Source organism: Mandrillus leucophaeus, unplaced genomic scaffold (genome assembly GCF_000951045.1).
Source record: "Mandrillus leucophaeus isolate KB7577 unplaced genomic scaffold, Mleu.le_1.0 Scaffold418, whole genome shotgun sequence".
NCBI lineage: Eukaryota > Metazoa > Chordata > Mammalia > Primates > Cercopithecidae > Mandrillus > Mandrillus leucophaeus.
The window spans coordinates 135,730-147,867 of record NW_012104454.1 but is presented as its reverse complement, the minus strand read 5'-3'; the positions used below and the strand labels follow the sequence as shown (position 1 = coordinate 147,867).

At 46.2% G+C, this 12,138-nt stretch overlaps 1 protein-coding gene across 1 annotated transcript in view; it reads right to left on the bottom strand.

Annotated features, from left to right (window-relative positions):
• Positions 1 to 1,860: 1,860 nt before the first annotated feature.
• SYT11 (synaptotagmin XI) overlaps positions 1,861 to 12,138 on the bottom strand; it is a 34,109-nt gene continuing 23,831 nt past the window's right edge. The window contains exons 3-4 of the mRNA XM_011992711.1: positions 6,425 to 6,548; positions 1,861 to 5,855 (exon numbers count right to left, since the gene is read on the bottom strand). Coding sequence (XP_011848101.1) covers positions 5,545 to 5,855; positions 6,425 to 6,548 — 435 coding nt within the window. The 3' untranslated portion in view covers positions 1,861 to 5,544. The remainder of the gene's footprint in view (positions 5,856 to 6,424; positions 6,549 to 12,138) is intronic.

Below are 12,138 nucleotides of genomic sequence, written 5' to 3'. Positions count from 1 at the left end.
CCAAAGTGCTGGGATTACAGGCGTGAGCCACCGCGCCCGGCCTTTAGTGGTGATTTCTGAGATTTTGATGCACCCATCACCCGAGCAGTGTACTCTGTACCCAATGTGTAGTCTTTTATCCCTCACCCCTCTCCCACCCTTTCCCCTGCGTCCCCCAAAGTCTATTGTATCATTCTTTTTTTTTTGAGATGGAGTCTCACTCTGTCGCCCAGGCTGGAGTGCAGTGGCGCGATCTCAGCTCACTGCAACCTCCACTTCCCTGGTTCAAGCAATTCCCCTGCCTCAGCCTCCTGAATAGCTGGGATTACAGGCACACACCACCACACCCAGCTTATTTTTTTGTATTTTTAGTAGAGACGGGGTTTCACTATGTTGGGCAGACTGGTTTCTAACTCTTGACCTCAGGCAATCCGCCCGCCTCAGTCTCCCAAAGTGCTGGGATGATAGGCGTGAATTACCACGCCTGGCCTATTGTATCATTCTTATGACTTCGTGTCTTCATAGGTTACCTCCCAATTCACACAGTTTACTGCACAATTAATTTTATAGACAGGTTCAGAAGTCTATCAGCTTGCAGGAGGAAAAATAGAATTTCTGAAAAATAAACAAGATTAACCTTTGGTTTCATGGGTGTACTTATCTCCAAACTCACCAAGTTGTATATGTATAAAATGCTCCAATAAAATGGTGTTTAAAATTAAAATAGGCTTGGCATGGTGGCTCAAGCCTGTAATCCAGCACTTTGGGAGGCTGAGGCGGCTGGATCACAAGGTCAGGAGTTTGAGACCAGCCTAGCCAAGATGGTGAAACCCCGTCTCTACTAAAAGTACAAAAATTAGCCAGGCACGGTGGCAGCCGCCTGTAATCCCAGCTACTCTGGAGGCTGAGGCAGAAGAATCGCTTGAACCCAGGAGGTGGAGGTTGCAATGAGCTGAGATCGTGCCACTGCACTCTAGCCTGGGTGACAGAGCAAGACTCCATCTCAAAAAAAAAAAAGAAAAAAAAAAAAGTACAAAAATTAGCTAGACATGGTGGCGCATACCTGTAGTCCCAGCTACTTGGGAGGCCGAACCCAGGAGGTGGAGGTTACGGTGAGCCGAGATTGAGCCACTGCAGTCCAGCCTGGGGAACAGCATGACTCTGTCTCAAAAACAAAAAATGTAAATAATAATAATAGTAAATGAGGCCAGGTGCAGTGGCTTACGCCTGTAATCCCAGCACTTTGGTAGGCCAAGGCAGAAGAATAACTTGAGGCCAGGAGTTTGAGGCCAGCCTGGCCAATATGATGAGACCCCATCTCTACTAAAAATACAAAAATTAGCCAAACTTGGTGGTGCGCACCTGTAGTCCCAGCTGCTTGGGATCACTTGAACCCAGGAGGCAGAGGTTACAGTGAGCTGAGATTGAGCCACTGCACTCCAGCCTGGGCAACAGAGCAAGACTGTCTAAAAAAAAAAAAAGGGGGGGTAAATGAATGAATGAGGGAACAGAATTGGCCTGTCTCAGGATTGCTTTTTGGGATAAGTATTTCCAATTAAAGGGGCAGATTGATTCTTAGCACTAAGAACCATCATCTCTCCCTCTGGTAGTGATGGTCTCAGAAATTACATTTCAAGAGGAAAACAGAAAGACTAGAACTAGGACTAGAGCAAGCAGCAAACCAACTCACTTGCCAAATGAGAGTATCTAGGATGGGAGCCTGGAATCTGCATTTTTAAACAAGTGCCCTCAGATGATTCTGAAGCGAGTGGTCTGGGGACCACAGTTTGGAAAACATACCCTAGAACATCCTTTTGGAGTCTGAGTGTTAACCTTACTGATAGGCCTCCCGCTTTCCAGAGAATCAGGCTGACATCACTGTGCCTATTTAATGTGAATCAGTCTTTATTTTGCACTTGTGTGGTGCATTAACAAATTCAACATACAAGATAGCATTACATATTGTAGGTTAGCATTACAGCATTATGCAATTTCACACAATTCATGTTAGCTTTTTCAGTTTTTCTTTTTTTCAAAATTTGACACATTTATTTTACTTTTGAGTTTCATTTTTACAAGAGAAGACACAAGGTAAAGAAAGACAACCACTTCGGAGACGGATCATGGTAAGGGCAATGTCACTGTCATGGCCATAGTGCAAGCCTTCCAAGAAAAGGGACCTGCGTTATTCCCTCTCCTAAGCAAGCTGCCCCTGTCCCACAAACCAGTTCTATCTGTTTTCACATCTAGAGCACTATCCATAAACATGTCCATCTTGGCTGTGCTCCAGTGAGATGAACTGAAAGAAGGAATAACTCGTAAAGGGATCTTTGTTATTAAGAAAAATTCTTGTCTTCCCAAAGGAAGATATCTGCAGAGAAGGAGCGACTGTTGGAAAATCAGGAGTGACCATTCCCTAACCTATTCCTGACCACGAATGCCTTGTGCAAAAGCTAAGATGTGACTCTCTTGTCTTTCTTTCAACTGACTCTTAGGAGGAGGCATTCCTCCTCCACTCTTATCAGTTAGCTCTGGAAAGAACAAATGTGAAAGCCAAAGTCAGCTAAGAAACTTTGGGACAGCAAAGTCAAGGGCACGATGGATCAGGCCTGAGGTAGGAGGAAGGAGCCCTGTACTGTCCGCCTCTTTGCCTTTTTCTGGCAAAGACACTGAGGCAGTTGCTAGGCTACAGAACAATTGGTTCCTCCGCTGTCACCTCAGCACCCACTGCTCAGTAGACCCAAAGAATGCAAGGAATAAAGCTACAAGGAAATGGGGAAGAGAGAGGAGAGTGGGGTGAGGCTGTTTTCCCAGACGTTTGTCAGGAGGAGCTACAGAGGCACACACAGCAGGGCAAAGACCAGACTATCTCCACCTGTTGTTTTGCATTGTTTCTGGGAAGGAAACAAAAGCGGGTTTGCTCAGCGATTTCTGATCTTTAGACATTAAGGCGATGAAGAGGAACCATTTAAATTTTTTCCTAATGGGGCTTCAGAATGCTCCTGTCAGATTTACATTAAACTATCTCAAAATGCATTTTTAGAAAACAAAAATTATTTTCTTCTACTTATGATACAGTATTTACATTTCATGGGGTATAGGACAGAGAGTAGTGGTGTGACCCCAACTGATGGTGAAATAGTGAGTCAGATTATGGGGTTGGAGGTTGGCAGGGACAAGAACAGAGAGTAGGCTTTGTGACTGCTCAGCATTGCTCTGCATTGTCAAGAACATGGGCTGAAATCAAACAAAAGGTTTAGGGGGAGCAGAGTGGTTTTAAATCCACAAAAGCTAAGGGAACACTGAAAGCAAGATCACCCCCTCTCCATGGAGACTCAGCTTTCCGACTCCCTTCACCAAAGCAAGGTTAAAAGTGATGTTCTTGTGTGGACTCAACTAATCTTTCATGCCCTGGATCAAGCGGTTAAGCAACAGCTTGACTGAGTTCCTCCTCGGGTGGGCAAAAATATCTACTGCCTACTGAGTTTACCTCGTTTATTTTAATTAATTAATTAATTTTTGAGACAGGGTCTCACTCTGTTACCCAGGCCAGAGTGCAGTGGTATGATCACGGCTCACTGCAGCCTCTACCTCTGGGCTCAAATGATCCTCCCACCTTAGCCTCCTGAGTAGCTGGGACCACAGGCATGCAGCACCACACCTAGCTAATTTTTTTGTATTTTTGATAGAGATGGGGTTTTGTCATGTAGCCCAGGCTGGTCCTGAACCCCTGGGCTCAAGCAATCCTTCCACCTCGGCCTCCCAAAATACTGGGATTACAGGCGTGAGCCACTGTGCCTGGCCTCAAATTTACCTATTATCCATGGAGTCTGTGCCATCTGAGAAGTCTCAACATTGGAGACATAGCTGCTGTAGGAGTAAAGAGACTTGAATTCTAATCCCAGAAATATGCTGAATCTCTCTCAACCTCTATTGCCCAGTGGTAGAAGAAGAATTGCATCCTGTAGTTCCCCCATCCCTTCACCATGTGGTAAGACATAAGTTCCTAGAACTATGCAGCTTGTTTTGAGGAAAAGAATGCTCTGAAAGAATCCAACTTATCTTCATTCACTCAGTCATACTGTTATTTTTTTAAGAGCTAAATTTTTATTGAAAAATTTAAGGAGAACTTCTGAGGGCCCATTTTTTTTATGAAGCAAAAATTACAACATCTAAGCTATTTGAGAAGAAGACTCTAAAGCATCTCCATGGTCGGCATTTCTGGAAAAACAAAGGCCAGTGTAATTCTTCAAACCTCTGATAACTTCCAACCCATTAACCAAGAAATGGCTGTCCCTACAGTAGATAGCTGCAAAGGGGAATTGCTGTCATCATCACTTGTCTTCTCTCCTTGTCCTTATACCTGAAAACAGCTTTTGGGATCAGTTGGATGTGTTCATTGGTACTATCCTATAGCTGAATTTGAAGTCTCCAAACTCCTTTTAGAGAAGTCATCAAGTTTGATAAAAGTCCACATTCTGATGTATTGGATGCATAAGTTTGATGTATTCTCTGTGCTTCAGTTCGGTCTGTCAGTTAATTATAGACTACCCTTTACTAATTCATAGCAGAAGACTGATAGCAAAAATACCCCCATTTCTCAATTCCTTTCTCCTGCAAACCTTGCCTCATTCACCCCACCTTTGTTTCTTGGCTTACTACAGACCTCTAGACCTTGAGGTCAAAGAGCAGAGATATAAGAGGCAATAAAAAGAAAAGATGGGAATGATGAAAACATGAGGTTTTATAAGAGCAAAATTTTCTTCTGCAGAGGTGGGGAGTGGGAGAAATTCTCCAGAAAAGCCCAATAAAAAGAAGCCAATTTCAGATAATCAGCAAATACAATGCAGCACAAAACACAATTTCCATGGATTAAAATCTGCAACTTGATATTGGCAGTTAGGCTAATTTCTTCAGTTTGTATTAGACATGCAAGTATATGGTTACATTGTTATATATAGATTTGTAGGGGTCTTTCCCTCTCTTTTGTCCCCCATTAAAGAAACAAAAAACAAAAACAAAAAACAAAAAACAAAACAAAAAAACCAGAGGCTGGGCATGGTGGCTCACACCTGTAATCCCAGCACTTTGGGAGGCCAAGGCGGGTGGATCACCTGAGGTCTGGAATTCGAGACCAGCTTGGCCAACATGGTGAAACCCATCTCTACTGAAAATATAAAATATTAGCCAGGCATGGTGGTGGGCACCTGTAGTAATCCCAGCTACTTGGGAGGCTGAGGGAGGAGAATCGCTTGAACCCGGAGGGCGGAGGTTGCAGTGAGTCGAGATCTCACCATTGCACTCCAACCTGGGCAACAAGAGCGAAATTCTGTCTTAAAAAAAAAAAGATTCTAGTGCCTTGCAAAGGAGAAAAAAACATCAAACATCATTGCTAAGAACTGATCTGCAGCTATGGTCACGTAGGGTGTTCTTTGTTGAGTTTGTTTTGTAAGACATTTTCTTCTACAACTAAAATGAGGTTTTGAGTCCACTTCTCTGTCATCTCTTTCCCTGCCACATCCCTCCCCAGCCTGGCCCCAGGGGTTAGAGGAGAGAAGAACAGGATTAGTATTCACTCAGACTGTGCCACTTGGCCACAGGCTTGCGGGGGCTCTCGCAGACCTCTCTCCAGTGTTCAGCACCGCTGGCTGTGACACTGTGTGCCCCCAGGATCAGCCTCCCCACCACCTCGTTCTTGGTGGTGCGATCGAAGTCGATAACGAGGAACTCGATGCTGATATCAGGCAGGAGGTCAGCGGGGATGTCGTAGATGAAAGATTCGTTGAAGATGGGGTTCAAAGTGCACTTCTTCACATGGGTTTTCTTCTTGGCAATGCGCTTTCTGCCGTAGTAGACGTTCACCTTGACATAAGGATCTGGGGCCCCCAAAGAGATAAGAAAAAGGGAGACAGGCCTATGACACAGTCCTCTCCTATGTAATGGTAATTTCATGTTGGGAAAGGCGGGGGGCTCTGTTGTTCATATCTTTGATGGCCACCCCATGTGTTCTTTAGTGATTGCACAATAAACACACATTGACCATATGTGAGTCTGCCTGCCTGGACAACGGGCCAAGGAAACCAAGCAGGAATAGAACAGAACAACTTTCTCAAGTAAGGTCTGAAGAATGATACCAATAAGTATTTTAAAGGGCACAGAGACAAATGCCTGCAGCCTTTTTGATAAGTCTCTCTTAGCACCTGTCGTGCATATTATTTAGGATACCTTGCCAAATGTAAAGACCCCATTTGTTCAACTGAAGAATCTTCCTAGCTAGGGAAATCTATTGGATGTAGACACTCATTGGGAAGAGAATGTCTACAGAAAGAGGAGTAGATTAAATTGAAAGAGGCAAGGATCTTGAAGTGTGGAGGTCTATCTGGGCCACAGGCAAGGAGTCAGGGGTGGTTCAGACAGTAAGAAATAGGTTGAAGTAAATAGCTGCTACCTGAGAGACCGGTGATATCCATCTTCGGCAAGTGTCTGGCTTTGAGGACCACCACTGTCATTCTCTGTGCCACAGGCTGATATGACAGAGACACCTGGAGCTCCCCTCTGCTGATGCACTTCTGTGAGGAAGAAATGGCAGGTGAGAATCCTGTCAGAGGGTGCAGGGCGGAGCACAAAAAGTGTGCAGAGCAGTGGGAAGAGTCTGGGGGAGGACAAGTGCAGGAATGATAAGTTTGTTGGAAAGATGCTCATCGCCTAGAAACGTGTTATGATTTTATTTAACAAGGAGGCAGAAAGGATACATTATAACCATATTCTGATATTAAATAATTTGCATGGAGAGCCTGCATAGCCATAGCCTTGCATTTATGAGCAGGACCTCTGGAACCAGAGTAGCCTGGATTCAAATCCTGACTATTTATCTTTTTTTTGAGACAGGGTCTTACTCTGTTGCCCAGATTGGAATTCAGTGACATGATCTTGGCTCACTGCAGCCTCCATCTCCTGGACTTTAGCAATCCTCCCACCTCAGCCTCGTGAGCAGCTAGGACTACAGGTGTGTGCTACCACACCTGGCTATTTTTTTTTTTTTTGAGATGGAGTCTCGCTCTGTCGCCCAGGCTGGAGTGCAGTGGCCGGATCTCGGCTCACTGCAAGCTCCGCCTCCCGGGTTCACGCCATTCTCCTGCCTCCGCCTCCCAAGTAGCTGGGACTACAGGCGCCTGCCACCTCGCCCGGCTAGTTTTTTGTATTTTTTAGTAGAGACGGGGTTTCACCGTGTTAGCCAGGATGGTCTCGATCTCCTGACCTTGTGATCTGCCCGTCTCAGCCTCCCAAAGCGCTGGGATTACAGGCTTGAGTCACTGTGCCCGGCCTTTTTTTTTTTTTCCTATACACAGAGTCTCACTATGTAGCCCAGGCTTGTCTTGAATTCCTAGTCTCAAGTGATCCTCCCACCTCAGCCTCCCAAAATGCTGGGATTACAGGCATGAGCCACCGTGCCCAGATGCTATTTCTTATGTGTGACCTTGGACAAGTTACTCAACATCTCTGTACTTCGGATTCCTCATCTATAAAATGTGGGTGAAAGGTTGTACCTACCACATAGCATTATCAAGAGGATTAAATAAGTTAAAATTTGTAAACTGCAATGGTGCCCAGCACATAGTGTGCACTATAGAAGTGCATCCTCTCATTTGGTTCTTAACCTTTAAAAAGTTCGAAGACTGTACGGTGGGAGGTAGGAAAACTGGGTTTGAATCTTAACCTTGCCACTTACTCACCACATGGCCTTGGGCAAGTCCCTGAACCTGTCCCTGCATTTCACAAGGTGAATATCCATACCTGCTCTGCCCACTCCAATGTGCACTCCAGTGTATCTTCTCCAGCCAAATCAGCTTCCTCCCTAGCACCCTGATCTTTGTTTCTCCATCTTTAAATGTGACGCTAGGCTCCATTTTGAGCTTGAAAAAAACCTCTAGTCCTCCAAGAACTTTTTTTTTTTTTTTTTTTGAGACAGAGGCATGTTCTTGTTGCCCAGGCTGGAGTGCAGTGGCAGGATCTCGGCTCACTGCAACCTCCGCCTCACGGGTTCAAGTGAATCTCCTGTCTCAGCCTCCAGAGTAGCTGAGATTACAGGCGCCCACCACCGCGCCCGGCTAATTTTTGTATTCTTAGTAAAAACAGGATTTCACCATGTTGGCCAGGCTGGTCTCTAACTCCTGACCTCAGGTGATCTGTCTAGCTTGGCCTCCCAAAGTGCTGGGATTACAGGCGTGAGCCACTGCGCCTGGCCCCTCCAGGAACATTTTAAAGAACATTTGCATAGGCACTGCATGCCAGGTTTTGAGGATCCAGAGCTGATGTGACTCAGCTGTTGCTCCCAAGGAGCTTACCACTCAGTAGAAGAGACAGAGAAGTAAATAAGCATGTACGGGACTTGTCAGAGAAATGAGAAGCCTGTCTAAGTGCTCTGGGCACCTAGAGCTGGGAGATTGAGGGAAGGCTTTACCAGCTGATGCCTGGACTGAGTTGCTGGGGGTACAAAACCATGAAGCAATGGGCAGAGAGATGATCATGTCAGGCAGGTGGACAGGAGTGGCTGGCACAAAGGAGTTGGGCCTGAAAAGGTAAGCTGTGTTTAGAGAATGGCTGAGAGGTGAATATGCCTGAAGTAGGGGTGGCTGATAGGATGGGTAGGTCAGGAACCTGGAAAGGTGGGCAAGGCTGGAGTAAAGGGCTGTTGGGACACTACCAAAGAGCAGAGTCAGCAGCACCCATACAAGAGGAGGTTGGTGAGTATAGGAGTGGAAACCTGTCATTGTTTTTTTTGAGTCTGTTGCCCAGGCTGAACGACAGTGGTGAGATCTCAGCTTTCTGCAACCTCTACCTCCTGGGCTCAGGAGAGCCTCCCACCTCAGCCTCCCAGGTAGCTGGGACTACACGTGTGCACCAACATGCCAGGCTAAATTTTGTATTTTTTGTAAAGACAGGGTCTCACTATGTTGCCCAAGCTGGTCTCGAATTCCTGGGGTCAAGCAATCTGCCCACCTTGGGCTCCCAAACTGCTGGGATTGCAGGCGTAAGCCACCAGGCCTGGCTGGTTGTCATCACTTTATTAAAATGATTATTATTTCAGAGAAAGGTGGAGAATGAACTAAAGTGGAGAAAGACCAACATCAGAAAGCTTAGTTAAGAGGCCGCTGTAGTCGGGCGCAGTGGCTCACGCCTGTAATCCCAGCACTTTGGGAGGCTGAGGTGGGCGGATCACGAGGTCAGGAGTTCGAGACCATCCTGGCTAACATGGTGAAACCGCCATCTCTACTAAAAATACAAAAATTGGCCGGGCGTGGTGGCTCAAGCCTGTAATCCCAGCACTTTGGGAGGCCGAGACGGGCGGATCACGAGGTCAGGAGATCGAGACCATCCTGGCTAACACGGTGAAACCCCATCTCTACTAAAAAATACAAAAAACTAGCCGGGCGAGGTGGCGGGCGCCTGTAGTCCCAGCTACTCGGGAGGCTGAGGCAGGAGAATGGCATAAACCCAGGAGGCGGAGCTTGCAGTGAGCCGAGATCATGCCACTGCACTCCAGCCTGGGTGACAGAGGGAGACTCTGTCTCAAAAAAAAAAAAAAAAAAGAAAGAAATAGAAAAAATAGCCAGATGTGGTGGCTTATGCCTGTAGTACCAGCTACTCAGGAGGCTGAAGCAGGAGAATCGCTTGAACCAAGGAGGTGGAGGTTGAGGTAGGCCTTGATCACGCCACTGCACTCCAGCCTGGGCGACAGAGTGAGACTCCATCTCAAAAAAACAGATTCCGTTGTTCTGTAGCAACCTGCTACAGAAGAAATGATTGGGACTGGAACTAGGGCTATGGCAGAGGAGATGGACACGGAGGTAAAATATGTCTCAGGAAGAATTGTCAGGGCTTTTTAGGCTTGGGCAGTTAATTGGCTGTGAAGCCTAGGGAAGAGGGAGGAAAGGGTGGACTATTTCTTATGTTTTTAGCTTTAGAAAGTGGGGATGAGGCCAGGATAAAGAAAACAAAAGGAGGTGAGTTTTGAGGAGGTTAAATTTGGGACAAATCATCACCCCGCTATCACCTTATTCCTTATATTCTTCAAAGACCCAAAGAAATGTCATCTACTCCAGGAAGTCTTAAATTGAGCAAAAATAGACTATGCTCATGACCAGCCTTATATACACCACACACTCACAAAAACGACTTATTAGGCACTTACTTATTAAGTGCCAAGCACTCTCCGCTAGAAGCTAGGGCTGAAAAGATGGATACTGAGGAATCCTACCCTTAAGAAGCTCCCAGCCTAGTTCACTATCTACTCAGGTATGTCTGGTGCTGGAAAGAACAGCAGCAGCAAATATGCCAATTAACTCATCAATAAAAAACAAGGAATAAGCCTAATAGTTTGTGCTTTGATTGTAGGCCTTAAGTCATCTCAAGGAATGAAACTGTGACATTTCACATGACTTTAAAAATTTCTTCAGTCTATGTTTCATCCTAGGAGCATGTGGAAATGTCTCTCATGGGGCATAAAAAATAAGTAACTAGGCCGGGTATGGTGGCTCACGCCTGTAATGCTAACACTTTGGAGGCCGAGGAGGGCGGGTCACTTGAGGTCAGGAGTTCAAAACCAGCCTGGCCAACATAGTGAAACCCTGTCTCTACTAAAAATACAAAAGATTAGTGGGGCATGATGGTGCACACCTGTAATCCCAGCTATTCAGGAGGCTGATGCAGGAGAATTGCTTGAACTCGGGATGTGGAGGTTGCAGTGAGCTGAAATTGTGCACTGCACTCCAGCCTGGGTGAAAGAGCGAGACTCTGTGTCTAAAAAAAAAAAAAAAAAAAAAACTAACCAAGGTTTAAACCCACCCCTTAGCTTTTGAAATTGAAATACAAAAGGGAATCAACTTTAAAAATATTTGCATGGTTTTTCTCTGCTAGAGAGAAGCCCCACATTTTGTCCTTACCCATAACATATGTATTGTCAGCTCTTTTCTTTTTTTTTTTTTGAGATGAAGTCTTGCTCTGTTGTCCAGGCTGGAGTGCAGTGGTGCAATGGCTCACTGCAACCTCCACCTCCTGGGTTCAAGCAATTCTCCTGCCTCAGCCTCCCGAGTAGCTGGGACTACAGGCGTGTGTCACCATGCCCAGGTAATTTTTGTAGTTTTAGTAAAGACGGGGTTCCACTATGTTGGTCAGGCTGGTCTCGAACTCCTGACCTCGTGATCCATCCGCCTCAGCCTCCCAAAGTGCTGGGATTACAGGTGTGAGCCACCATGTCCGGCCTATTGTCAGCTCTTAATTGTGTCCATGGGAAGTACCCTCAGCCAATTTTATTTTATTTTTATTTTTGAGCTAGGGTCTCACTCTGTTGCCCAGCTGGAGTGTAGTGGTGTGATCTTGACTCACTGTAGCCTTGACTTCCAGGGCTCAAGTGATCCTCCCACCTCAGCCTCCTGAGTAGCTAGGGCTACAGGCATGTGCTAACATGCTCAGCTAATTTTTGTGTTCTTGGTAAAGATGGATGGGGTTTTGCTATGTTGCCCAGGCTGGTCTCAAACTCCTGGGCTCAAGTGATCTGCCCGTCTTAGCCTCCCAAAGTGCTGGGAATACAGGTGTGAGCCACCATGCTTGGTCCCTCAGCCAGTGTGTTTTTGGTTTTTTTTGTTTGTTTTTCCCCTCGAGACAGGGTCTTGCTCTATCACTCAGGTTGGAGTGCAGTGGCACGATCTTAGCTCATAGTAACCCCCACCTCCTGGCTTCAAGTGATTCTGGTGTCTCAGCCTCCTGAGTAGCTGGGATTACCGGTGTGAACCACCACATCTAGGGTTTCTGCCATGTTGGCCAGGCTGGTGTTGATCTCCTGAGTGGAAGCAATCCACCCACCTCAGCCTCCTAAGGTGCTCCTAGGAGTGAGCCACCATGCCCAGCCCTCGGCCAGTTTTGAATTACAGTCTGGTTGCCCTTGCCAACCAGTATACTTCTGGGCTGTTTCATTTTGCTAGAAGTCAGAATGTAATCAGTGAATATAAACTCACTTTTACTATTAGCCACATCAAATGAAAAGTAATCCCGGCCGGGCGCGGTGGCTCAAGCCTGTAATCCCAGCACTTTGGGAGGCTGAGATGGGCGGATCAGAAGGTCAGGAGATCAAGACCATCCTGGCTAACACGGTGAAACCCC